The 26,360-nt window shown below is 41.7% G+C and overlaps 1 protein-coding gene across 1 annotated transcript; it reads right to left on the reverse strand.

The window, feature by feature from the left end:
• Positions 1 to 6,368: 6,368 nt before the first annotated feature.
• On the reverse strand, positions 6,369 to 26,022 carry dbf4b (DBF4 zinc finger B). Its single transcript, XM_017704465.2, has 12 exons — positions 25,884 to 26,022; positions 22,279 to 22,418; positions 21,667 to 21,861; positions 21,023 to 21,073; positions 19,035 to 19,101; positions 18,428 to 18,492; positions 16,809 to 16,851; positions 16,589 to 16,634; positions 12,996 to 13,133; positions 11,764 to 11,899; positions 9,904 to 10,037; positions 6,369 to 9,795 (listed from the first exon to the last, which is right to left on the reverse strand). Exons 2-12 carry the CDS (start codon positions 22,408 to 22,410, stop codon positions 8,148 to 8,150), a joined length of 2,655 nt encoding a protein of 884 aa, XP_017559954.1. The 5' UTR covers positions 22,411 to 22,418; positions 25,884 to 26,022; the 3' UTR covers positions 6,369 to 8,147.
• Positions 26,023 to 26,360: the final 338 nt, after the last annotated feature.

The following is a 26,360-nucleotide window of genomic DNA, read 5'->3' on the forward strand; positions in this document are numbered from 1 at the left end:
ATCAGCTCCACTGACCACATAGGTGGACTTTGTAGTTCTACAGCTACAGACTGTAGTCCATCTGTTTCTCTGATAATCTGTTACCCTGTTCTTCAGTGGTCAGGACCCCCATGGACCCTCACAGAGCAGGTGCTGTTTGGGTGGTGGATCATCCTCAGCACTGCAGTACCACTGACGTGGTGGTGGTGTGTTAGTGTGTGTTGCGCTGGTCTGAGTGGATCAGACACAGCAGTGCTGCTGGAGTTTTTAAACACTGTGTCCACTCACTGTCCCACAAAAGTCCGTAGAGGCAATAACTCTGCTATCTTGAAATTACAAGATAACCAAGTCGTTATTCCAAGATAAACCAGAAAAGTATAGTAACAGGTCAGGGCCTCTTCAGACTCCTGTAACTTTGTTATCGACGGGTCACAAGATAATTAACTCATCATCTCAAGATAAAGTTTTCTTGAGCTCACAAGATAACTAACTTGTTATCTTAAGAGAACAGTCCAGACAATTATAGCAACCTCATGGCCTCTCCTGACTTCCGTGCTGTCCACTCTATTAGATGCTCCTACCTTGTCGGTCCACCTTGTAGATGTAAAGTCAGAGACGACAGCTCATCTGCTGCTGCAGTTTGTGTTGGTCATCCTCTAGTCCTTCATCAGTGGTCACAGGACGCTGTCCACAGGACGCTGTTGGCTGGATGTTTTTGGTTCTCAGTCCAGCAGCACTGCTGTGTCTGATCCACCCATACTAAAGCAACACACACTAACACAGCACCAGTTTTGGTGTCTACCAGGTGTTCCAGGTGGTTGTTAGGAGTTTTTCTCTGTAGCCTTTAATCATTTTTGGAACTCTAGTTTGAGAAACTCCTGTTTTTTCGCTTAAATGTCTTACGATACTGTGTGCAAAAGTTTGAGCACCCCTGGTCAAGTGATATGTTTTATTTTCTAAGTGAAATGTAAGTTAACACATCCTCTACAGAGAACACACACATTAATGCTTCAGACCAAAATATATTTTGGACAATTATACGCTTCCAGTTTTGGGGAAACAGTTTGGGGAAGAACCTTTTCTGTTCCAGCATGACTGAGCCCAAGTGCTCAAAGCAAGGTCCATAAAGGCCTGGCTGGGTGACTTTGGTGTGGAAGAACCTGAGTGGCCTGCACAGAGCCCTGACCTCAGCTCCATCAAACACCTTGGGATGAACTAGAATGGAGATTGCCAGTCAGGCCCTCTCTTTCAACATCAGTGTCTGACCACACAAATGCTCTTCTGGATGAATGGGCTGAAACACACTCCAAATACTGCAGAACGCTTCCCAGAAGAGTGGAAGCTGTCAGAGCTCCAAAGGAGGGAGCAACTCCATATTAATGCCTATAGGTTTAGAATGGGACTTATAAAAGCCCCTGTAGGTGTAATGTGTAGGTGCCCCAATACTTTTGTGCATATAGTGTATCTGAGAAATGGTGCACCATTTGCAGAAAAATGCCATATATACACTCACCGGCCACTTTATTAGTTTCACTTTATTTGTTCAGTTGCTTGTTAACACAAATAGCTAATCAGCCAATCACACGGCCACAACTCAGTGCATTTAGGCATGTAGAGGTGGTCAAGACAACTTGCTGAAGTGCAGGCCGAGCATCAGAACGGGGAAGAAAAGGGATTTCAGTGGCTTTGAACATGGCGTGGTTGTTGGTGCCAGACGGGCTGGTCTGAGTATTTCAGAAACTGCTGATCTACTGTGATTTTCACGCACAACCATCTCTAGGGTTTACAGAGAACGGTCCGAAAAAGAGAAAATATCCAGTGAGCGGTCAGTTGTGTGGATGAAAATGCCTGGTTGATGTGAGAGGTCAGAGGAGAATGGGCAGACTGGTTCCAGATGATAGAAAGACAGCAGGAACTCAAATAACCAACCAAAATCTCTGAGGAACGTTTCCAACACCTTGTTGAAAGTCTGCCACGAAGAATTAAGGCAGTTCTGAAGGCAAAAGGGGGTCCAACCTTTTACTAGCAAATACCTAATATGTACCTAATAAAGTGGCCGGTGAGTGTACTCTGTAGAGGTTATTAACCTATTTTCACTTAGAAAGTCAACATGTAGTCTGAGCGGAGCTGCATAAGACGGTATATAAACATATACAGAGGCTAAAATTAATTCTGTATCTATAAATCATACACACTTACTACTATTACTTGTTCTTTTAAGTATGATAAATATATAATTCTGTTATGAATTATCGACTGAATTATTGAACAAGGGAAAATCCACAGCTTATGATGCTGAAGCCCATTCAGTTCCTGATGAAACTGAAATGAGTCAAAGTGTGACTTTATCACTGCATAATCAAACTTACATAAGCCCACATAACACTTCACCAGAGCACGTCGGCCCGAACCATCGCATCACACACACACACACACACACACACAGACCTGTGTTGCAGTGATGAACTCATGCAGCTAAAAGCCAAGCAGATCAAATATTCCAGCGCTCAGCAATAACTGCCTTATGCGCGAGTCTAAAGGAGGCTGATCGATCTCTACAGAGCCCTTCAGTTGAGTGAAGTTAATGCACTTACACCCAGAACTCACCAAAGCCAATTTACCCTCAGCTTTAACCATGTACACACACGGTCATTTCAGCACGCACTGCAGGACATACAGGGGTCCAAAAGTCCAAAACCACTTTGGAAATCTGGAATTTAAAAAATTTAAACCTGGAAGTTTAAGAACACGGAAAGATTTAAAAGGGAAAATCTCTGATTTCTTAAAATCTCTGCATATTTTAATGGTTAAGACGTAAACAAAGTCATTTTGAGTGGTTTGATGAGAGGAACTTAGTCAGGATTACATACACAGTGGGTCCAAATGTCTGAAACCACTAGTGAAAATGCTTATTTCGCTTTTTTTAGTATTGCCAGCATAACAATCTGAGTAAAAATCAATCTTTGAGATATTTTCAAAAATTTTCATTTTAAAATTTCTTAATATTTGGCTTGTCCACCTTTTGCTTATTGACCAAATGTGCCAAGTACCACTGATGAGCGCTAAAATCAATCCGAGAGGCGAGCTTTTATGGAAAGGATAAGATTTGTAAAAATTCTGAAGGGGCTGAATATGACAAAACAAAGGCCCAAAAAGCGTGTACTGAAATCAAGCTGGAGCTGCTGAAAGATTGAAATTTCAGAGGGACCTTCGCCGTCCACAAACTTGGAAATCTGTGGGTAGATGTCAAACATGCTGTGCATACAAGACAATCCATGAATAAGCCTGAGCTAGAAGTGCTCTGTGAAGAAATGTGGACAAACAAAATCTTAAAATCAGCAACACAAAGGCTCAAGCAACATTTGGAGGCTGTGATTTCAGCCAGAGGGGGTCTTATTAACTGTACGTACTGACTGGAAGGGTGTCAAAACTTCTGCACACACCACGTTTTGTGTCAGAAGACACATACAGGTTCTTTGGTGGTTCTGGATAGTAAATAAAATGGCTTTATCTGCATTGTAGACATGAGATGGCTCCCATCACCACCACTGTAAAGTAGGTACATCTTAACCATCTTAATCATTTAACTGCATTTAAAGTAAAAGGAGTTCTCATTTAAGTCGATGCTTGCATGAATCCCAGTCAGCTGAACCTGGAGAGAAATAGAATTATGGATCTATCATTTTGTAAAAAGATATTTTTGTTTTAAAAAACAAAAAAATAACTGGTGGAACTAACATTACTTTGCTCCATCCTGTTAAACATGTGGCCCTGTGGATCGCTGTTGCCCGCCTCAGCGCTCACTGTCGGAGGGTTTTATAGTCAGTCCGCTTCCACTCCCCACCAATCATTCAATGACAGCCCTCAATATGGCAAACCCTCAAACCGAGGCGGTGTGGAATAGGCAGAGCAGGCAGGAAACAGAACGAGGCCCAGCGCCCGAGAGGGAGTTTTATTACGAGCTCCACCCCACAGCCTGCCATAGCTTTCAGTAGCTCACTTTAATGAGAGCAGGCTCAGGAGCAGCTCAGCGGCTGCAAAATACCCATTTAATTCTCCGATTAGATCACCTGGAACTGGCATTAATGACATTAAGCATTTGGACTTGGTTCACATTTCAAGCATGTAAATTTGACACATTCCCAAAAGGAGAATACCAGCCAGTTTCCACCGCTGCAAGTATTCAAACACTTGTTTATATACCTTTAGTGCATATATGTATCAAAGCTGCACAAAAAGAATGCAGGTTGGATGGTTTTTAATTGCGTAGAACTACTTGGCGTGGAAACAATTTGAGCACCAATGATGAACCTGACTTGGTGCGTGAAATCAAGCGCCAGCCAACCACCACTGTCATTTAGATGAACCGCCACAGATATTGTCATAGGGAGCCTATAGGCATACAGGCTCGTGAGCCAATGGCGGTGCTCATTGTTGGTGTTTGAGGTCAAGCACTGAGCACAGTGCTCCCCCTACTGTTCAAATTTAATAGCATGAAAAATATGATAACTAGAATACTTCTGTTTTCAAGACTACAGAATGATTGTGTAGTTTGATTTGTTTTTGCCACATAAATCATGAATGTCATAACTGAACCTCAGGGGGAAAAAGAATCAAAGAAACTGTAGGACATGAGGTTCAGATCTAACTTGTGCTGGTTGTTTGGTAGGGGACATGGCTGCCCTTCAGCACCATGGACAGCAGTGTACTGCCTAGGCAGGGACATGATTGAGAAATGCATGAAGAAAACAGGCCCCTCCCAACCAAAAACCCTGAAGCCAATGACTTAAGTCAGACTGAAGTAAACAAAGCCCCAAGAAAAGAGACTAACAAGGCACAGGTAGATTAAAGTATTCTAAACAAGCTACTTGGTGAACATTCTTTTGATTTATAATACCCTTTAAATCCATGAAATGCAAGTTAACCTTTAATAATAATCCCACAACGGGGGAATTCACCTCCGCATTTTAACCCATCTGTGCAGTGAAACGCCCACATACACACTGGTGAACGCACGCACACTAGGGGGCAGTGAGCACACTTGCCCAGAGTGGTGGGCAGCCCTATCCATGGCACCCGGTGAGCAGCTGGGGGTTGGGTGCCTTGCTCAAGGGCACTTCAGTCACATACTGTAAATTTAGGGGATCAAAACGGCAACAAGGCTGGTTCCTTAACCTCCAGCCCACAACTGGGCTCACATCTGATGACTGGGAGTGCCTTGAAAAAGTATTCCATTTGTTTTTGAGACCTAAACAAACATCGAACTGAACATTCTTTTTCAGCTTGTGCATGTGACGCAGATACATACAGATGTATAATAAGGCCTTAAGTACTCCTGGAAAATTCAACCCGACACCCCAGACTTTTGAATTACCAGCTGGGGCTTTATGCGGTGACTCACAGCAGTACATGCACACCATATTTCAGCCTGGAATTTTCCCTCTGGTATCACTCAGGTATTCTGATTTTAACAAGAAATCTAAAACAATGCTTCTTTAGACTTGATTTCCCTTAAGTGATCGTATTTCCTTGGACCACTGGTCATCAATGCCTGCTCTTTCTTCAATGCTTTGGACAGCTCTATATATCCTATGCAATGACAGGTCAATGGTCAGTTGTCTACATGCATTAACATAACAATGCTCCATTTCACAAAGCACTCAATATTCGCCTCTGGGGCAGAGTATGAATGTGCTGAAGAAGCTGGCAGAGGAGGCAGAAAAGAAGAGTTTCTGGGCTGTGGTATGGAAGGAATGATAAGATGTGGACAAAAGGATCCTCACGTCAGATGTATGGGGTAGCAGGGAGATGTCCCTGCTGCTACTCCACCACCGAGAGACGTTCTGGGATTAATGGAGCGAAACATCAATGAGAGATTGCTTCCGGATGATGACCTTGCAGCTGGCTTGATGGCACTTGGAGGTGCAATCGGCAGCAATTCCTAGCAGGTATCCGAGGTATCACTTCATGTCTGTTTTAAGGACATTTGTCATAAGGACAAGAAAATTTCCATGCTCCACCCTCAGGGGTAGACCATTTGACAGGTATTGCATGATAGACTGACTACATGCTATATCTATCGGAATGTCGTTAGTGACAATGATCACAGTTTTTCGGTTTCTATCAGTGCGTCTGGACGCAACCTTGTGCTAGCAGTGAGCCTTCAAAGTATCAAATTAGAAGCGCTGATCAAGGATCAGACTCCTCTCTTATTCACAACAGGCTTTCTAACAAGAACAGACCCTAGATTAACACTCCTACTCCAAGACGCTTCATGTAATGTATGGGTCACCAGCAATTGCTATTACGGAATGGCTAAGAAGATATACAGTGCAGTCTGTAAATATTTATACAGTGACCATTTTATTATAACTCTGGACAATTCCAGTATGAATAAACGTTTTTATATATTCCGTTTTGCAATGACAAAACAATTTTTAAAAGCTTATGCAAGACATCACCACAGATTTTAATGAATTTTCAAATTCCGCAGATAAAACAATAAAACAGACCCAATACAAATCCAACAAGTTTGTTAGAAAGTCTCAAATGTTACTTAAAACCTTTCAAAAATAAAATCTCAAAAAGCAAAAAATAAAATTTCACATCTCAGAAAAAAAACACACTTAAAAATTAGCTGCACTTCTAATGCCTTGTACTTAGCTGCACCTCAATTCTTGAGAGAAGTAGTCAAAATCTTGATGGTTTGTCCCAAACAAACATTATATAAAAAAAACACCTACAAGGTAAAGTTAATAAAGACTATCTATGGAAATGGGGAACCACTTGACAAACCCCAAAAGGCTACTGTACAGATTTCCCTTAATAAGGATTTAGAAATATTGATTCATGAACCAGGATTAATTTGAGTTAAACACAAGCCACCAAGAGCAAATTCACAGACATCATAACAGTTTCAAAGCAACTGTAATGTTTAAATCAGTATTGGTTGACACCCTTTTGAATGCACAGTAGCGAAGGAGATTTTTTACTACAAGCACATTATATACCGAACCTAGGGACCTTCTTATTTACTTGATGTAGAAACATTTATTGAAAAAATACGTAGATAAACTCTGATAGTGTGTTTAAAGGATCTTTGTACCATCTCACACAGTTAACTTGTCCCAAATTTGGTAAATCTTAAAACGTCAACATGCCTTTAAGCTTCTTCCAGAGAACCCACTGCCTAGAGTGATGAGCAATACTTCATATTTACAGTTAATACTTTCCCCATTTATAGCAAACATACATTAAAGTACATGCAATAAAATTCATCTGTCTGTGCCAACATTCATCACACTCTGCCTTTCGCTGCATATTTCATAAGAATCCCAAACTGCAGCTCTTCACAGTGACTTCCAAGAAACACAAAGACATTCAATAAAGGACAGACGCATCAATTCATCCTCCGTTATCTAAGTTTGGCTGTCCTACTCGCAGTTAAAGCAATGGGACACTGCTGACTTGACGGTATATCCCCTACATCCTGTACCTCCATTCCACCACCACTGGCTGTAAATGGGAATTGGGCCAGACACAGCACTTAAACTAATTGAGTAATGCCCCCTCCGGAGAAGCCTCATTAAATTCTCAATACCAGCGCCTGTTCCCGGATACTGCTGATGAAAAGACTAGAGTGAACCTGCAGGACAATGAGGGGTAGAGGCGTTCACTGTTCAGGCCAGCAAAAAGGTCAACAGAGGAGGTGTGGAAAGAAGAAGCACTCTAAGCATTCTGATAATCAGGCAGGATGAGGAACAGACACCAGAATTTCCGAACAGTGTACACAGCTGTTTATGTATTTGTCCGCCTTTCTAGCTACTAGTGACTGAAATTACTGGATGTTTTTGGTGAAACATGATCGAGATGCTGTAATGTCTCATAAGTGCTCTTTACTCTGTAAAGACTCAAGCAATTGCTAGGGTTCCAAAAGCTGCCTAGGTGTGCGATGTTAGCAAAAAACTGCTTAGCACAACTTGGTTTCCTTGACCTATTCTGCAAAGGTTCCTCAGGCCCACGACAGAGCGAGATGACAAAGCATCCATGATATAAGAGGAAAAGGTCTTCCCAAGATATGCCTACAGAAGACTGCTAAGCAAAAATAAGACTAGCCTACCACATTTACCATTGGGGAAGGTATGTCATGACAGATTCAGTTTCACAAACTACACTCCCAGACTCTGAATTATCCATCTGTCCGTTGTTTCAATAGGTCTGTAAAGAGTATTTAGATTTATTGCGTCTCCAAAACCTGTGGAAGAGGGGATGGTGGGCTGCAGCACAGAACACAACTGCGATGTGTAGCTTCCATCCTGCATTCCGGCACATGACCTCTGCAGCAACAGTCCCAGGTCGAGCTCACATCGCCCTTCTCGTGGCTGGAGGTGGACTGCAGGTGCAAAGCGGGAGAGAAGGCCGGAGTCCCAGTCTGACTCTGGGTCTGAAAAAGTAAAGTCTGGGACGAGAGCAGACTCGATGCAAACAGAAGAACAGGACTGGGAAAGAAGGGATGCACTGGATGCCTGACTCGCAAGGGGTTGGGCAACCTTCTCAGGAAGAGAAGGAAATGGGATGGCAGGGACAAGATTTGGAGGGTCAAGAAAAGAAAGTTGCTGCTTTTGGATATCATCATAGTAAAATGGGTACAGTTGAGGAGGACCCAATTCTGGTGCTCGATCACCTTCATCATCACCAACAACAGAGGATTCCGACTGGGGTGACCCATTTGGGTACTGTTCTGTTACCTGGTCATCAGGAGTTCCACAGTTGCTGTGTTGATCTTGCTGGAAAGACGGATGACCCTCTGGAATAGCTACGTTTGTGAGGGAACAAACCTGTCCTGACGTAAGAGGATCAGGCAGCAAATCTTGCTTGCGAGTTACAAGTTTACATTTATCAGAATCATTTGCCTCCTTGACATCATCACATTTCTCTGCCATGGACAGCAGTCCAGAACAAACAAATGGTGCATAATCATATGCTACACTGACAGCACTGTTCTTATGGGTGGGATCTGACCATTGGTTAGTCCTCATCTTTTTGGAAACCTTGGGGCTGAGGGTGAAGGACCTGCTACGTTTTCTAGGGTTCACTTTGGCTGACATGGAATAACAAGGTGATGCAGAGCAAGAGGAGACATCCACCAAGGACTTTCTCTCAGCGCTTCCTGTCAAATTTATATTTGAAGGTAATTCTGCATGTTCCCCCACCATCAGGATGTCTCCTTGCTCATCCACAGCAGCTTCTCCATCATGGCAATTACTGTGCTGCTGTTTGGGACTGTTTGAGCAAGCTGACAAATGCTTAGGCTCATCATGATTTGGCTGCTGTGAAAGACCTGGGCTAGGTAAAAGTCCTGGACAGGCACAGTCAATCTGTGCCAGATCCTTTGAAGTACTGGCTTCGAGATCATCCAACCAAAACCTCTCTGGAGTATATGAAACATAGCTTGGAATTTGTGGTACAGGTTCATTGTCTGGAATTGAACAAGAAATGTCTTTTGGGCAGGGATCAGGAATAGGAGTTTCAGATTTAGGTTCTAAGACTAGATGGCCATTTACTTCATCATCCACAGACTTGGCTTCAATGGAAGGTTGAGGTGATGCATCTAAGCCAGGTTCCTGCAGCTGAAGTGGCACATCATAAACAGGTCCAAAGCCTTGTTGGACCATCACAGTGCCTGCAATTATGTGTGCTGAAAGCTGATCAGAACTGTGGTTCAAAGTAGTCAGGGGGACTCCTTCTGTTTCACTTTTTGTCTGTAGCTCCATCTCTGCAGAATGTGTTAAATGTGCTGGAGAATAGCTTGACAACCTGAGTAAACAACAAAAAATCCAAAATGTGAAACAGTAATTGTGAGTAACTGGATATGCCATATCAAAACTGATCATAATTACAACAAAAGCTGGACCCAATTCCCACCTCATTAGCTGTTTGTTATCCTGCTGATCCTGACGACACAAAAAATCAACAACCAAGCCAGCCACCAACTGGTCTACAACAGCATAGTTAGTAATGTCCTCCACAAAGCGACGATGGAGATCCGAGTGCAAGTGCTAAACAATACAACACACAAATCGAGATGGCAGGTAAATAAAACTCGGTATAAGAAAATTATTTCTGAAAAAGATCATATTCATAAACTTTGATCTACAGAGTCGGATTAGACCATCTTTTACTTCTTCAAAAGTGTTGCAGGAGATTGCATTAGTTCTCATTTGTAAAGCATTTAGAATGACAGCAGTGTTTGAAAGGTGCTATATACACCAATCAGGCATAACATTATGCCCACCCCTCCATGTTTCTACACTCACTGTCCATTTTATCAGCTCCACTTACTGTATAGCTGCACTTTGTAGTTCTACAGTTACAGACTGTAGTCCATCTGTTTCTCTGATACTTTGCGAGCCCCTTTTACCCTGTTCTTCAGTGGTCAGGACCCCATGGACCATCACAGAGCAGGTACTATTTGGGTGGTGGATCTGCAGTAGCACTGCAGTAGCACTAATGTGGTGGCAGTGTGTTAGTGTGTGTTGTGCTGGTCTGAGAGGATCAGACACAGCAGTGCTGCTAGAGTCATGTTATGCCTAATCGGTGTAAATAAACTTGCCTTGCATTATTCACTACTGTAACAACTACATGTTCAAATGCACTGGTATAAATTATGAATCCAAAGCAAATATTTCGATTTCTTTCTAAAGTGTTTCCCAGTAAAGCATTTGAATATGAACACCTGCTGAAATCATTTGGGAGATAACAGACGCAGAAAACACTAACAACCTATAAAATTGCTAAAACCATTTCTTCATTCCCAGAAATAGGTCCTAAAAAGTTAGCAGTGCACATCTGGCATTAGAGAATTAGTGGAAAGTGTGTGGACTTGTGATTAGAAACTCAAACGAGAAACCTGGCACACAGTCTTTTTGTAGTTAGAAATAAGCACAGACAAAAAAATCCTGAAGAAAAATGTGCAAAATAAATAAATTTAAAAAATGGTAAGATCATGGCCGTTGAAGACGATTCACCTTCCAACACCAAGCATAAAATAAAAGATGGGAAGTAACAATGCACTCAATCCACAATATGAGTCACAATACGGAGTTCACAACTTAGGATGTTGATTATATTTTGAACAAATAAAACTCCAGGAAAAAAAAAAAAATGACTATAATCATGTTGTACAGCTTACTGATCTACAGGCCTAGAGCTGATTGCTGCCAAATAATGTGATTACATTAGAAGGGCATAATTGACAGAACGTTTCACATTGTGATACCATGATGTACTGCTGCATTCCTACTTAAAGGTGTGCTGGTGTGGCTTTAAACCAAACAGGTTAATGTCCCAGAGTGGCGTAGTCAACGCGTGATGCTTCTGATGGCTTTTCAGTAGTATCAATTTGCAACCCTTGGTGTCACTGTTAGCTTATATCGGTCATTTGATACACCTGGAGATTACACAATATTTTGTCCATATGAAAAGGCAAAAGGAAAGGGTGACAATAACTGATGTGTGTGTGCGCGTGGGTGAGTGAGTGCATGATGAGCATATTTTTCAAGGACACTTGACCTTATTTGACAGGTATCATTATTTAAAATGGAATTTGCTCACCAAAAAAAAAAAAAAAAAAAAAAGCAAAAAAACTTCATGCAAGTTATTCAGATTTTTTTATGGTAAAGCCATTTAAGTATCAAGCTACAGACAACACACATTCTTTAAACAGACCTAAAATCAAAATAATTAACAATTACTGATATATTTAAATTACATCTATGTCTTTACCTCATCCTGATCCTTGTAGCTTATCTGGCAGCATTCACAGTAGCCCAAGCTCTTTTTGCGTGGGCGTTTGGGAGAAGGTGTTTGTGGAAGTGGAGCGAAGGGTTGATCAGAGCTACTGATGGGCTCTTCGCTCTTCCTGCAAAAGAACACACAAAAAAAAACGTTAACGGGCTCATATTCATTATTTTCCTTGATGTCCACTTATGTGTGTGCTGTTGTGACATGGTGATGTCTCATTAAGACAGATATGTAAACGAGTTCTGTTCTGCTAGGCTGCCCTGTACTGTCCCTCATTCAAAAAGCAGGCCAAGCATAACTTCAGCATGAATGGATGGCACTGCAGCAGCCTTAATAGGCGAACATACAGGACTGCACGAATTTTTAAACAATTTATGTCAGCAGTGAGTTGATCACAATAAACATTGGAATAAAGTTGTATTCAAAATTCAAATAAACATAAAAACAATAAAAAGTAAGAAGAATTTCTCAGGTCCATATTTTTCCTTGACACCTTCACAGCCGCCACAGAGGCTTGTTAATATCATCAATTGCATCATGAGCTCAATTTACTGAGCACTGATTGGTCAAACCAGGAGCTGCTTTTTAACTACAGATAATACTGGGCTTCCTCGAGGAGAGGCTTGGAAATGGGTAAACAAACACACCAACATCCAGAAACACACACACACCCACATATATACATACATACATATATACATACACACACACATATATATATATATATATATATATATATATATATATATATATATATATATATATATATATATATATATATAAAATCATTATTAATTAATATTCTATACATTACAGCAAATAAACACAAACTACACAAATAAATAGATTTGCCTAAGACTTTCGCACAGTACTGTAATTTAAGCTCTTATTCTCCAGGGTATATATACAAATGCTATTTGTATTTTATTATTATTATTTTTTAATTAAAATAATTTTACAGAGCAGATCACTGAAGAAATGCCATCTGTTTATAGTTTCTAGCCCAGATTTGTGAGTTCAGCTTCTTTTATTATTATAAGGGTTTAAAATGACATCACCGTCTATTAGACTGGAAAGAAGACTCATACGCCCAGCTTCTGAATGGAGCTTATGAAACATGAAAATTATGAAGAATATGACAAAGTGTGTTTTGGAACCACCGGTGGTCCCAAGGAAGAATCAGTACACAGGTTTTGTGAATGGAAGGGAAGTACCTGAGCTTGTTCTTGCTGAGTTCGCCATCCTTTCTTTTCTCAGGCCGTGGTGGTGCGGGAGGCTCAAAAGGACTGAACCTGCCCGTGTATCTCAGCGTGGGGAAACTCAGACTCTGGGCATGCAGTGGCCTGTACTTCCTGTTAGGGAAACACAAAACAATTAGCAATTCAAATTTTTTTTCTTCAGGAACAGCAAGTGTAAATGTTTTTCATAGGACACCAGCTGGCGCTACACGCTGGATCCAGACACCTCACAACAAGTGTCAACCACCAACAAGACATAATTAATTGTTAAACATTCTGTTGGATTTATATTATTTTTTCTATCTGCAATTTCAGTTTAAACGGAAGAGGACAAAGGTTGAACATGGATAGGGTACAGCCTCTGAACATGAACACCCATGAGCAGTGAAAACTGTAACAGGGTCTGTCGGCATTGTTCACAAATTTGCATAGTTTAGGCAGATTCAGCATTTAACACATGACGAACGCAATGGGAAAGGCGACTGATTTGCATGTGAGTCTCTTTATCTGGGGAGATCAAATCACAGCAAGCTTTTTGTGGTATGTTATTATAATGATTTTAATAATTTAGCTTATTACACAAGTAATTTAAGTTATTCATAAAGAGAAACGGCTGAGAACGCTACGACAGCGCTCGCATGCATGAGACATATGTGCGCTGTTGTGTACAATGGTCACCTTCAACTGAAAAACGAACCAAAATACCCCAAACCGACTGGTCTAAGAGCTGATTAGGACCCATAACTCTGAACATCACCTGCGCTGGAGATCATCAGACAGGTAATCCAGAGTTACCGCCAAACAAGTTTAAAGTTAGCTGATTTTGAGACATCCTGCTTCATGAAACTGCTGTGAACCATTAACAGCAGCAGCTCTGGTGCCACCAACACAAGCCTAACCGCTCTTACAGGATCCATTTCAGAAATCCACACTAAACGCCTCTGAAGAGACGACAACTCTCTTCATTAGCTGATAGCTGTCGAAAAGGGCCTTTCATGTTAAAGGCCCCCTGCATGTGCCGGCAAGCCTGGAGGTTTAGCAGGGGGTGCAATAGATATCCCCCCCAAAGGACTAAGGCCTTAGGGGTCCCCCCTGCACCACTGGACTTCCTCCAATTTGGCTAATGGAGGTCTAAAGCTACTCAATGAGGCAAAGTATAGCTGCAGAGGCTGAAATGTTAGCCCTGGAGACTTATGAAACCCAGAGCACACATTCCAAATATCCCCATGAAACAGGTGCAACCACTCTAACTGAAATTAGTGCAGAAAAATACTGTTGTGTGACTTGGGGGAAACATTCTTTGTGTTTTTGCCATTATTTGTCACTGTTTACCATCAAAAGTATAGATTTGAACCTGTTGATATAAAAACTGAATAGAAATGTTATTCATTACAAATATGTAATCAAGTAATCCCATTAAAACGGTACAGTATAAATGCAGTAATCACACAACATGTTGAAAGGTTAGTGATAATATCTCCGAAGCCGTTTACTTATTTAAACGTGAAACGTGTTAGCGAGTTGCCCAGAACGTAAGACAATCAAGATGACCTCCCGGTGCCACTCTCACTGTTTGATTAAACCCTGGATAACTAGAGCGAACAAGCAGCAGGTGAAACCTTTTCCCCTCATTCGAGCCTTATTCGACACTCAAACAAGCCACCTGCACCATCAACATGGCCCAGAAAGCCTACTGAAGATCAATACATAAGTCCAAAAACGAGGGCTTGTATGTGTGTCCACTTTAACTCTTTATACGGACACTGTCAGAGCAAAACCTCGTCTCTCCAAAATGGTAACTTTACAGGAGAAGCGGCAACATCCGTTACTTTTAATGGAACTCAATGCAATCAAACTTTTTTGGGCCGTTTCTATTAGTTCATTCATCATGAAACGTACACACCACGGCAACTGGCATTTTGAAATGATATCAAAAACTGAACAACAAAAACAAAGATGCAAGGTTTTGTTCCGGCAACAGCGATCTGTTCATTTACTAGTAGTTACTGAATCATTTACAGCAGTTACTGGGGGCGCAAAATTGCGATATTGGCCTTTACAATACTGATACTGCAGAAGGTGGACATATGTGCAGTTGAGCCCTCTAACCAATCACAATGATCTGTTTGTGTGCAGTGAGCATCCTGATCAAACACAGCTAAAGATGAGTGGTCTGATAAATCACGGATTTGATAGAATCCTGAAAGTGAATGCTAATGAAAACGCAGGCATTGGTGAGACTCTGCTGGTGTGAATTCATGTCGGTCTTTAGTTTCAATCATGCACACAAAAACTATACAACTGCTCATTTTTCAGGCCAGAAATGATTTTAAAAAATCCACATCACATGTTGATTTCCTAGTATGTTTTAATACACTGTGACTAGGGGTGGACAATGTGTCAATATTTCACTATAATTATAATAAATTGTGTCACCTTGCTTTTTTTCTGTGCATATTGTTGATGTTGTGGATACAACGTAAGCATAGTTTGGCCTGTTTAGTTGGAATCCGTGCATTAAATGTGGTGTAAAAAGCAGCATAATTGTAAGTTTATTTTTTCTATTTTTATTATTGTAGCATTTTTATATGGAGCACTACACGTGTTATTTTGTCTGTCACAAGTTTTTAAATCACGCCGTTGCCTCACAGCAAGGAGGGCCTGGGTTCGAGTCCCCAGCCGGGCGACCAGGGTCCTTTCTGTGTGGAGTTTGTGTGTTCTCTCTGTGTCTGCGTGGGTTTCCTCCCACGGTCCAAAGACATGCAGTCAGGCCGTTTGGACATGCAAAACTGCCCAGAGGTGTGAATGTGTGTGTATGTCTGTGCGATGGACTTACGACCTGTCCAGGGTGTATCCTGCCTTCCGCTCAATGACAGCTGGGATAGGCTTCAGCACCCCCCATGACCCAGAGGGAGAAGCGGCTTAGATGTTATTAAATCTCAGAAATGCTGAAGATCACGATGCGTTAATTTAGTGTTCATTTTGCCATATCGCCGACCTCTAACTGTGACATTATATTGCTACGTAATCACATTCTGTACAAATATAATTCCAATTTGGTGTTTTGTCCGTATCATTCAGCCCCAGTAGTTACTGAATTATTTATAATAGTTAATGAAGAATTTATAATAGTGTCTGAAAAATTCACAGTAGATAATTCACGTTTATTAAATGCTAAGCACACCGAGAAACCGAACACATCTGTGCTCAATCTGTGAGTTAAAGAGCATTTATAACCCTTGTCTCTTTCACACCTTAATCTATAAGTCACTTGGCAGCTGTGACGTCCAGCTAGCCTCTCTAGAAGATGAATGATTTATAAGCTCTTCAGTCCAGAGCAGACTGGTCTTTATGACAATGTGTGGCTGCCCCAGTCACTCTCTATCTAAGGCCCTGAGTATCACAGTACTTCTAGACATTGTCATGATACACAAACTAGGATTGCGCTGAGAGTAAAGACTAATCTGTGATTATATATAAAGTGGCCTACGTACATATTTGTGTTTATAAAACAATAAACGTTTGGTAACAAATACAACAACTAAAAATACAACACATGAAGCACTGACCTGCTGGAGTCCTCTACTTTCAGGAAGTCAGCTTTAAGAACACCTGCTACAGGGCAGAAAGAGACACAGCTGCACAGACTGTATAATAACACAAAGTGTAATTCATTTGGTAGCATGAATAGTACCATATAATATAAATAAGATGTACAAACTACTGTACTAATATATCCTTTACATTAGCAATAAACCAAAAAAATGTATATGGAGCTGTTCACGTTACCTTTGACAACACGCGGCCCTGAAGATTCACCTGCTTTCTTCTGCTTTAGAAAAATATGAACAGATACAAAGGATGAGCGATGACCTAAAATAACTCGATAATGCAAACAGGCAGCAAATGTGACCTGTTTTTACTGCTTTTAATGTTCTAAAGGTAAAGGAAGAGGAACATCTGCACATCAGGGGTCTGACAAGGCAAGTTCAACAGAGACAGGGTTCCTGACCAAGTTTCAGCTTCACAAAACCAAACGAATCAAACGGTTTTTAAACCAACCAAGTGTGACTGTCTATTAATCTATGTTTAGACGCTCGGGCCGCAATTACTCCACAGCTTCGGACGCTCGGGCCGCGATTACCCCAGGGTTAGACACTCGGGCCGCGATTACCCCAGGGTTAGACACTCGGGCCGCGATTACCCCAGGGTTAGACACTCGGGCCGCGATTACCCCAGGGTTAGACACTCGGGCCGCGATTACCCCAGGGTTAGACACTCGGGCCGCGATTACCCCAGGGTTAGACACTCGGGCCGCGATTACCCCAGGGTTAGACACTCGGGCCGCGATTACCCCAGGGTTAGACACTCGGGCCGCGATTACCCCAGGGTTAGACACTCGGGCCGCGATTACCCCAGGGTTAGACACTCGGGCCGCGATTACCCCAGGGTTAGACACTCGGGCCGCGATTACCCCAGGGTTAGACACTCGGGCCGCGATTACCCCAGGGTTAGACACTCGGGCCGCGATTACCCCAGGGTTAGACACTCGGGCCGCGATTACCCCAGGGTTAGACGCTCGGGCCGCGATTACCCCAGGGTTAGACGCTCGGGCCGCGATTACCCCAGGGTTAGACACTCGGGCCGCGATTACCCCAGGGTTAGACACTCGGGCCGCGATTACCCCAGGGTTAGACACTCGGGCCGCGATTACTCCAGGGTTAGACACTCGGGCCGTGATTAATCCAGGGTTAGACACTCGGGCCGTGTTAAATCCAGGGTTAAATACTCGGGCTGCGATTAATCCAGATTTAGATACTCTGGTAGTGATTGATTCCAGGTTACTCTGATTGGGACTCACCTTGGTTTAAATTCTCTCTGTTCATATTAAGCAGGTTTCATTTTAAATCGTTTGAAAGACAATTATTTTCCCGTAAGCTCAGAGATGCTCACTGACATCACAATATGCTAAGAAAAATGTGTTATGATTTTTTATTTCACACTCAAACTACTCACAGAACAATGACAGCACCTTTACCCGTTTTGTGAATATTTATTTATTTTATTTATTTTTTTGCCTGATTATCTGGTCTGTGTTCCCTAGAGCATTCAGGAGATGGTTCCTTCGATCTGATCTAATCAACATGTTTAGTATGTGCTGCATCAGTCCTTCTTGCTTTTTTCCATTTTTATTGTTCACTAATAATTAATGAGACAAAATGCCATTTCTACGTAAATCTACTGAAATCTAGAGAAAAACTCAAAAGTAAAAAGTATTAGAGACAATTTCTAATTATTAAATGATGCTTTCTACAGAACATACTTATTAAAGTAGATGGCAAAAACATTTTAATTATAGCATATATACACTAAGGTCATTCAAAGATGAACAACAATCGGTGAATTACCTGAATCTTCTTGCTTCTCTGAGCAGAAAGTTCAGCAGACAGCTGATCTACAAACTTCAGGAAATCTGATCATTAAGTTAAAGAGACAAACACGAAAACATAAAACTGCTATGAACTTCAAACAGCACTGCAGCACTTCAGCTGGCCAGAGACGCTAGTTCGGTTCACAATTGAAGAGGTGGTGGCGCCCTCCTCTGGTGCGAGCAGCGCACAGCAAAACACAGAAATCACTGGCAACATAATGACTAGCAAACAACTACAAAACAAACACAGCCTTGTAGATACGTCTACATATAATCCTTAAACAAACAGGATTGCTTTTACATCATTTAACTCAAATAAATAAGTAGAACAAAACTATTATGTATTTCACTTTATATTCAAAATAGATTTAAAATATAGATACAAATGTCAAATTTAAATATTTTTATTTAAACATATTAAAAAACATTACATAGTTTGTATTTACATACCATATAAATATGGATATAATTTATACATTTATGTAAGAATTTATAAAAATGGAACTAGTTTCTATTTCATTATTTAGATACTTGAGAAAATTCATTTGCTCAAGTCGGAAAAAATGCAACAGATCAAAGGATACGGTTTACACCCACGATCTTCACTCCCCAGGAGCGAGCGTTGGTCAGCACACTGCCCTGAGACTTCTCCTGTAACATTCAGAGATGGTCAGACAAAAACATACTTTTAAGAGAAAATTCCACCAAAACTCAAAAACTGATTTAATTGTTGATGGAATAAACCACAAATTTAATTCATCAGCCAAGACACATTTGGTGACGGTTTGTTTCGTTAGATCAGCACCGGAGCTACGAGGTTAACATAGTCAGACGGAACTACAGAACTGGACAAAAGTAGGTTTTAAAATCAGTAGCAGCAAAAATCCTGAGGGCTGAATTTTGTCTCTACATGCCTGTCTGACTTCATTTGGGGTACATTTATATTTTTTGCTTCATCCCTTTCACTTTTGTGAAAGAGTTTAGGTCTAAACTATAAGTTGCCAAATGTGAAAGTTATTTCAAGGGTACAGTCAGACACAGTTCAGAACTGCAGAGGATTGGCCTGAGGGTGGGGGGCTCAGCTGTACCGCGTGTGTGCTTTGGGGCGTCCTGGAGGGAAGTAGATACATTCTGATTGAAACAGGACAGCAGGGTCCCAATTTAGCCCACCATCCTACGACACACTGCGCAGCTGGACATGGTTGTGATAGACTCACTTATTTACTATTTTACAACTGTGGATGCATGGAATCCCTCACCCTCTCATGATAAGGCTTAATATTTGAGGTAAACTTAATATCTGGGGATATAATATTCGTGGAAGGTATGAAAAACAGTCGATAGCTTCCAACTAAGGCTGTGAATTTTAGCAAATTCTTTTGGGGCGACAGCTGACCGTTATTACACGTTAGTAACTCAAAAAAAAAAAAAAACAATCACAGCCCTGCGTTTATATAAAAGAGGCTTTAGGCTTTATTGAATGGAAAAGAAACAGTCTCGCATAACAGATACCACAATAACAATTTAGTCTACTTACTTACATTTATCAAATATTATCAGCCCAAGTTAATCAACACGTATGGCCTGAACCGCGCTGGCTTGACGTTTATATGCATAGATTACACAAATCAACACTAAGCCAGTAGCTCACAGCTTTCAAGCGTCTTCATTTAAAATTTTTTTTAATCATGTGACCAACTACACAGGCTAACCGTGATCCAAGGAACACTGAGGCCGTGGCTTCACACATTCAACAGAGGGAACCTGACGTTTTAAAAATAAACAAAAAAATAAAAAGTAGCCCACTCATGAGGCCAGACATCCAAGTCGCAATAGTGCTGTAAAGTACACTTAGGAGTAATCCACATGCGTCAGGCTCCAGTCCTCGTGGGCAAAAACACCGCAGACATCAGCAAGTTCAGCTGCTACTGATTCAAATAAAGTCGTTCAGTCCATTTCCAACTGTAAGCTGCGCCGTGTTAAGGAGTGACTTGCCCACTGCTACAAGGCCCTACGAGTCTCCTTACTGCAGAGACGGTACTGATCTCCTGCTGTCTGTACTGAGCTGAACCACGTCATTGTATCTCCTCTCGCTGTTCAATATACCACAACTACTACTGTAATGAAACTTCACTATGCACTTTACACTACAATATTAATGCAACTCAAAGTTAGTCGTGTCTGTATTATGTGCTGTTATTTTACCTCATCCCACTCAGTTCCTGCTGTAATGTAAATACAACAAATCTGTCTCGTATGGCATGTAAATACATAAATAGATAAACTTTTATTTATCTTGCACCTTAACTTGTGTCTGGATTTATTACTACTTCTGTGCATAGCATATGTAAGTTTATGCGCAATTATGTGTCTTGCTACTGAAACATCACAATTTCCCTTTGGGGTGGGTCGGTCAGTGGGTTGGTCGGTTTCAGATACTCAGATACACTTTATTTTTATGGGATATTTCTGATTAATGCCAACATTTGTAGATGCACTGAGCACCTGTCCATGCCAGCCAACAACAAGAAGACGTTTTGAACTGCTTAGAATGAGAAGCTTGAATACTCACATTATTACGGATGGCTTTCTCCAGCAAGGCCTTTCCTCGGCTACCATACACCTGAGAAAACAACAGGAAATTTACCAGAACTCCATCAATATGGACAACACTGACTTTTGAAAATTAAACTTGCAGCAGGATCTGATGACCAGCCACACACAGCAGAGAAAACTGAGACTTTGAAATCTTTCATTCATTTTCTAAATTTGCATGTTGGTGTGCACATGGCTGAAAAGTTCAGCATTTATCTTATTAAACTCAGTGTTTCAGTAACATGGCACTACTAAATGTATAAAAAAACAAATCTAAACCTGATTTTAAGCCAAGATGAGGAAACGACGTACAACCATCACTCACTGTTAGCATCTGTGGCTGAGCTATTCCTTTAACATGCTCTATTGGGGGCAAACATCAGCACAAACTCCAGTCATGTAAATTCATTGATATTGTGAGAGATTTGCGGCTTCTGATCAATTACATTCAGAGAAATTCACAGATTAAAGGGTTAAAAGAATAGTCTGACCAAACATATTAGTGCTGCTAATAGTGAAAAGGCTAGTTAGATCTGCCTGTTAGCTTTCGTTTGCTGTTAGCCAGGTTAAGCCAAAGAATCCCCTTAAGGAAGAGTCTATAAAAAAGAAAAAGTGACTTACTGGTGGTCTTGGTGTCCCTGGGCGCTGAGCACTGCTCCCACCCTCTCTCTGAAGGCAAGGTGAACCCACAGCTTCGACTTCGGCCTTTCCTGATGCAGCTGGAGAGCGCTCCAATCGGTCAGGCCCATCGGTCAGGGCCTCTCTGTTGCCTGTGATGACCACATTCACATCCTTGTGGAGGAAACTCTCCACTTTCTGGTTTAAAAAACAAAAAAACAAAACAAAAGAGAGAGTAAAACCCAGCTATAAGTGGACTCATATGAGTGCCATCCTCAGTGCTGCTTTCCATTATAAAAGTTGGCAAACTAAGCAGATAAAATAGCTCGATAAATAAAAATAACTACTCAAACTCAAGTGGCTGTATTCCACAGAGACGGCATGAACCGCAGATTCTACTATAGCAGCACAGCACAGCTGGGTTTCAGTGTGGCTATTAACGCCTACTATATTTTCAGCCGCGGCAACAAATATGTTAAAAAGCATTTTTAACAAGTAAATGTAAATTTTACACCTTTAAGAGTTACTTTTAGAAGTACTTGAAACTACCAAATATTCCAAGCATGCAAAATGCCGTTCGGGCTCATTTCTATCATTTTTAATCACTGAGCTTACCCCTCCGAGACGACCAATGATCTCAGTGATGACGCTTGATGGGCGGTTCTTCACCTCGTCCAGATAGAACAACTTTCGCTCCAGTGGACGGAGCCCCGGGGTTAAAGAACCAACCAGCAGACCGCGCTTCATTACCTCGCCTGGTAGAAGAAGTCCACAATGTAAAAGAGGTGTAAAAGTCCATCACACAGCACTGGAGAAGTCATAATTCTGACCATGCAGCCAGTTTGAACCCAGTCAAAATAAGTCCAGAGCACACAGGCGATCACCAACGCTGGATGGGGCGTCTAATATTTCATGCTCTAAAAGAACAAACACCAGCCACTCTAGAGCCTTTATTTTGGATACAGCAGTACTGGTCTATAGCTCAATGTGTCAGGACAGATATAGTTGACAGATACGTGGCTTAGCCTGATCTGAGCGTCGCTCTTCCAAAAACTGAGCCAAGAGCCAAGTGTTGGAAATTTTAAGAAGCCACAGATCTGTAGAAATAACCTCATCAATTTTAACATCATTACTTTATAAAATGTAGGGCGGGGCAACGAGGTAAAATTACACAACAGTTAGTTCCGGCCACGCAAGCTGATTGGTTGAGAGGTGTCCTAACCGTGCTGTTATTTCTCCATAACATCAAAGGCTTTTCACGAACACTGTAAACACTCCGCTAAGACTCCCGTTGCTAAGCAACGACTTTGACAGCTGTATGTCGCTCAATGAACGCTCAAGCTATTTGAACGTTTTTACTTCTTACTTTGCCACAAACAGAAAACGGACACTTTTAAGATCGCATCTGATCAACAGCCGATTTGGTCCGACTCTGAAGATGAGACGACACTAAATTCCCAAACTGTCGTCACCACTCGGCACCTGTGACAGAAGAACAGCTACATTTTCAAACTACAGAACAGCTTCAAACAGAGGGGTGGAAAGGCCTGGGTTCAATACCCCGTCCAGAGCCCTTTCTGTCTGGAGTTTGCATGTTCTCCCCGCGTCTGTGTGGGTTTCCTCCCACAGTCCAAAGATGTGCAGCCAGACCAGTTGGGGAGGCTAAACTGCCCCTAGGTGTGTGTTTGTGCGTGCAAATGTGTACAGCTGTGTGTCTGCCCTGTTACGGACCTGGCGAGTCCAGGGTGTTTCCTGTACCCTCACCTGCTACCCAGGAGGATAAGCGGCTTAGATGAGTGAGCTGAAAGACATCATTGCTAAACATGGCCTGCAAGGTTTCCTTTGAAATCTACCTGCATATCTATGAAGGTAAAGATCTCACGCCAAGGTTCTCCATGAAATCAGCTAACGTAAAATGTCTAATGTTCATAAGAAGTTAATGTAGTTATACTTCACTGTCTTCTGTCAGGTAATCTACAGGTGTTCACAAACACCTTCTACCTTTAGACGTGGACCACTCGCCTATCCAGTGCTAAAGCAAGAGGTGTCAGTCACCCGCTTTTATTGTAGATCCTGTTAAGCTTGCTCCTCTCTGAAAATGAAAACTGCTTCATCAAATGAGCATCTTTAATGAAAACATTAGGCAAGTACCTTAAAGAAGGTGTTCAAACATGTCATAGAAAAGGACACAAAAGGTTTCACCTAAATAAACCAGATATTTTTCAGTACTTAGCGTTTAGTTTGCCTTCAGCACGGCTTCCCTTCTTTTTGAGAGGTTTTTGAGTTCAGTCTTAGAAGTTGGTTGCTTCTCACAAACAGATCTCTTCAGACTCAGCATCGTCCTCTCACAGTGGAAAGATGGACAGAAACAGCTGTGAATTTGCTGAAGATTTGAAGCAAGAGGCCCAATTTTCTCAACCTTTAATCAGTTTTTTGAACATCACAAGTGATGGGAAGAGGGATCATGGGATCGGCCACAGTAGAGCCACTACTCCTCTGCATTGAGAGTTCAGGCATCTGATCAGGATGCCCCCTGTCCGCCTACCTTTAACTGACATGGCTTACTGGGACAAGAGCCCGAGGTCATCCTAGGACCCGCTGGGAGGATTATATCTCCATGTTGGCCTGGGAGTGGCTCTGGGTCCCCTGGAATGAGCAGGAGGAAGTTACGGGGGACAGGGTCATCCGAGATTCTCTGGATTAAGTAGTTAAATATGATGATGTCGGAAATGGATTAATCTCACCTGAAAAATGAACAACTATTGAAGAAATAAAGAGTGGTCTCTGACTTTTGTAACCTACTGTACATGGTGGACTAGGTAGCCATGTGAGATTCAGCCTTCGTTCCTTCTGTTTCTGAGTGTTTGGTCACTACAGACCACCACATGTAGGATGATGCTGCCGTTTCACTGTTACTATTAATAAGAAATAACGACTGTGCGGATTGAGACCCTCCACCGTTACATGCATGTCTCTCCTCTCTATATGAACACCGGAACCAAACCCATGGTAGACCCACGAAAACTAGGGCTGAGCGATTTGAGGAAAACGCCTAATTGGAACTTTTCTTACCTCTGACCGGTACTACGATTGCAATTTAAAGGCAATTATTTTCTATGAATTAACTCATCAGACTACTAGTTAATTGTGATGGTTGTGATGTCACATATATAGAAACGTGAGTGTTTCGTGACTTCTGATTGGTCGGACTCATCTACGGGCATTAAACAATCTCCGTGTTATCAGGTTATGTTTTCTCCATTTAAAACGCAAAAGCTTAAAAGGTGTTCCTTTATAGTTTCTCCTCAGTAAAGACACCCACAGCGGAGATGATTACGGCCATATGACTAAACTGGACTAGTGTGTATGCGCGCATACGGTTGTGTGCAAAATTTTTGGCACCCCAGGTCAAATTCCAATGTCGCTGTTGATCTCCTACATCAAAACAGCCGAAGACATCCTGAAGAGAGAACACAGCCCGGCACATTTTAATGCACACTTACTGTTTATTTCCTAAACATGAAATGTGCCAGGCCATATTTTAAACTTTGTCACCCCCCCCACCCATGTGTCAAATTCTCAGAGAGAGAGAGAAGATAACGAAATTATTATTATTACTTTTATTACTATTATTATTATTATTATTATTATTATTATTATTATTATCATATGATTACTATTTACACTTCTGAGTAACTTTCATTTTCACTGTTCAGTACTACTGTTATAATGCTTTAACAATACTACACGTCAAGCAGGCATGCTAATAACGCTGTTCTGATTTGAGAGAAATCATTTAGTACTCAAAAGACTTTTTTTTAATATTGAAATCTACAATAAAACCGCACTGTCTGAAATTGCGATTCCGATACAGAAGCGATTAATCCTTCAGCGCCATAACTAACCAGTTAACTAGTCCGCTAACTAGGTCGACCGAGCTAACAGGACAGCAGCGCAACAACAGGCAACCGTTTTAGACAAAAACACAACTTATTACAAAAATTATAAACATTTTAAAGCTCGAAGCTTCTTATCAGTAGTGCCATCGTCAACACACGCCTCCTGTTTGCGGCAACAGGAGATAAATCTCTCCAATTCAGGCTCTAAACGGCGTGTTTTGAATAGAAGCGTCCACGGCTCAGAGCCGCTAGCAGCCTCGGCTACTCCGCTTTGTTTTCGTCCCCAAAACCGCTTCAAACTGTCCCCGAACGCCTCATTACCTTCAGGAAACGCCGTCCTCGCAGGAGAAGGTGGCCAGGGATCCAGCCTAGAGGGGAAACCGGTGTTTTGCGCGGTTATAAACGAGTAAACTTAACATTAATCCATGATTTCGACTCTGCCTCCGCCGTAGCCTTTTCAAAATCCCCTCCAAAGATAGTCAGCGACGAGCAGCCTGCAGCGCCATCCAACGGCCCGGAGGACACGAACCATTACATTGCCCACACATTACAATCTTCTCACACTGTTTTATTTCCAGCTGCAACATTTGAGTGGTTTCATGTATCTGAAACATCACGCCTTTAAGGCTGGTCAATGTAAATGACCTCTATTCTGACTGGCTGCCTTACATTTACGGCATTTGGCTGACGCTCTTATCCAGAGCGACTTACAATTTGATCATTTTCCACAGGTAGGCGAAGGTGGTGTTAGGAGTCTTGCCCAAGGACTCTTATTGGTGTAGTGCAGGGTGCCTCTCC

Source organism: Pygocentrus nattereri, chromosome 13, assembly GCF_015220715.1.
Source record: "Pygocentrus nattereri isolate fPygNat1 chromosome 13, fPygNat1.pri, whole genome shotgun sequence".
NCBI lineage: Eukaryota > Metazoa > Chordata > Actinopteri > Characiformes > Serrasalmidae > Pygocentrus > Pygocentrus nattereri.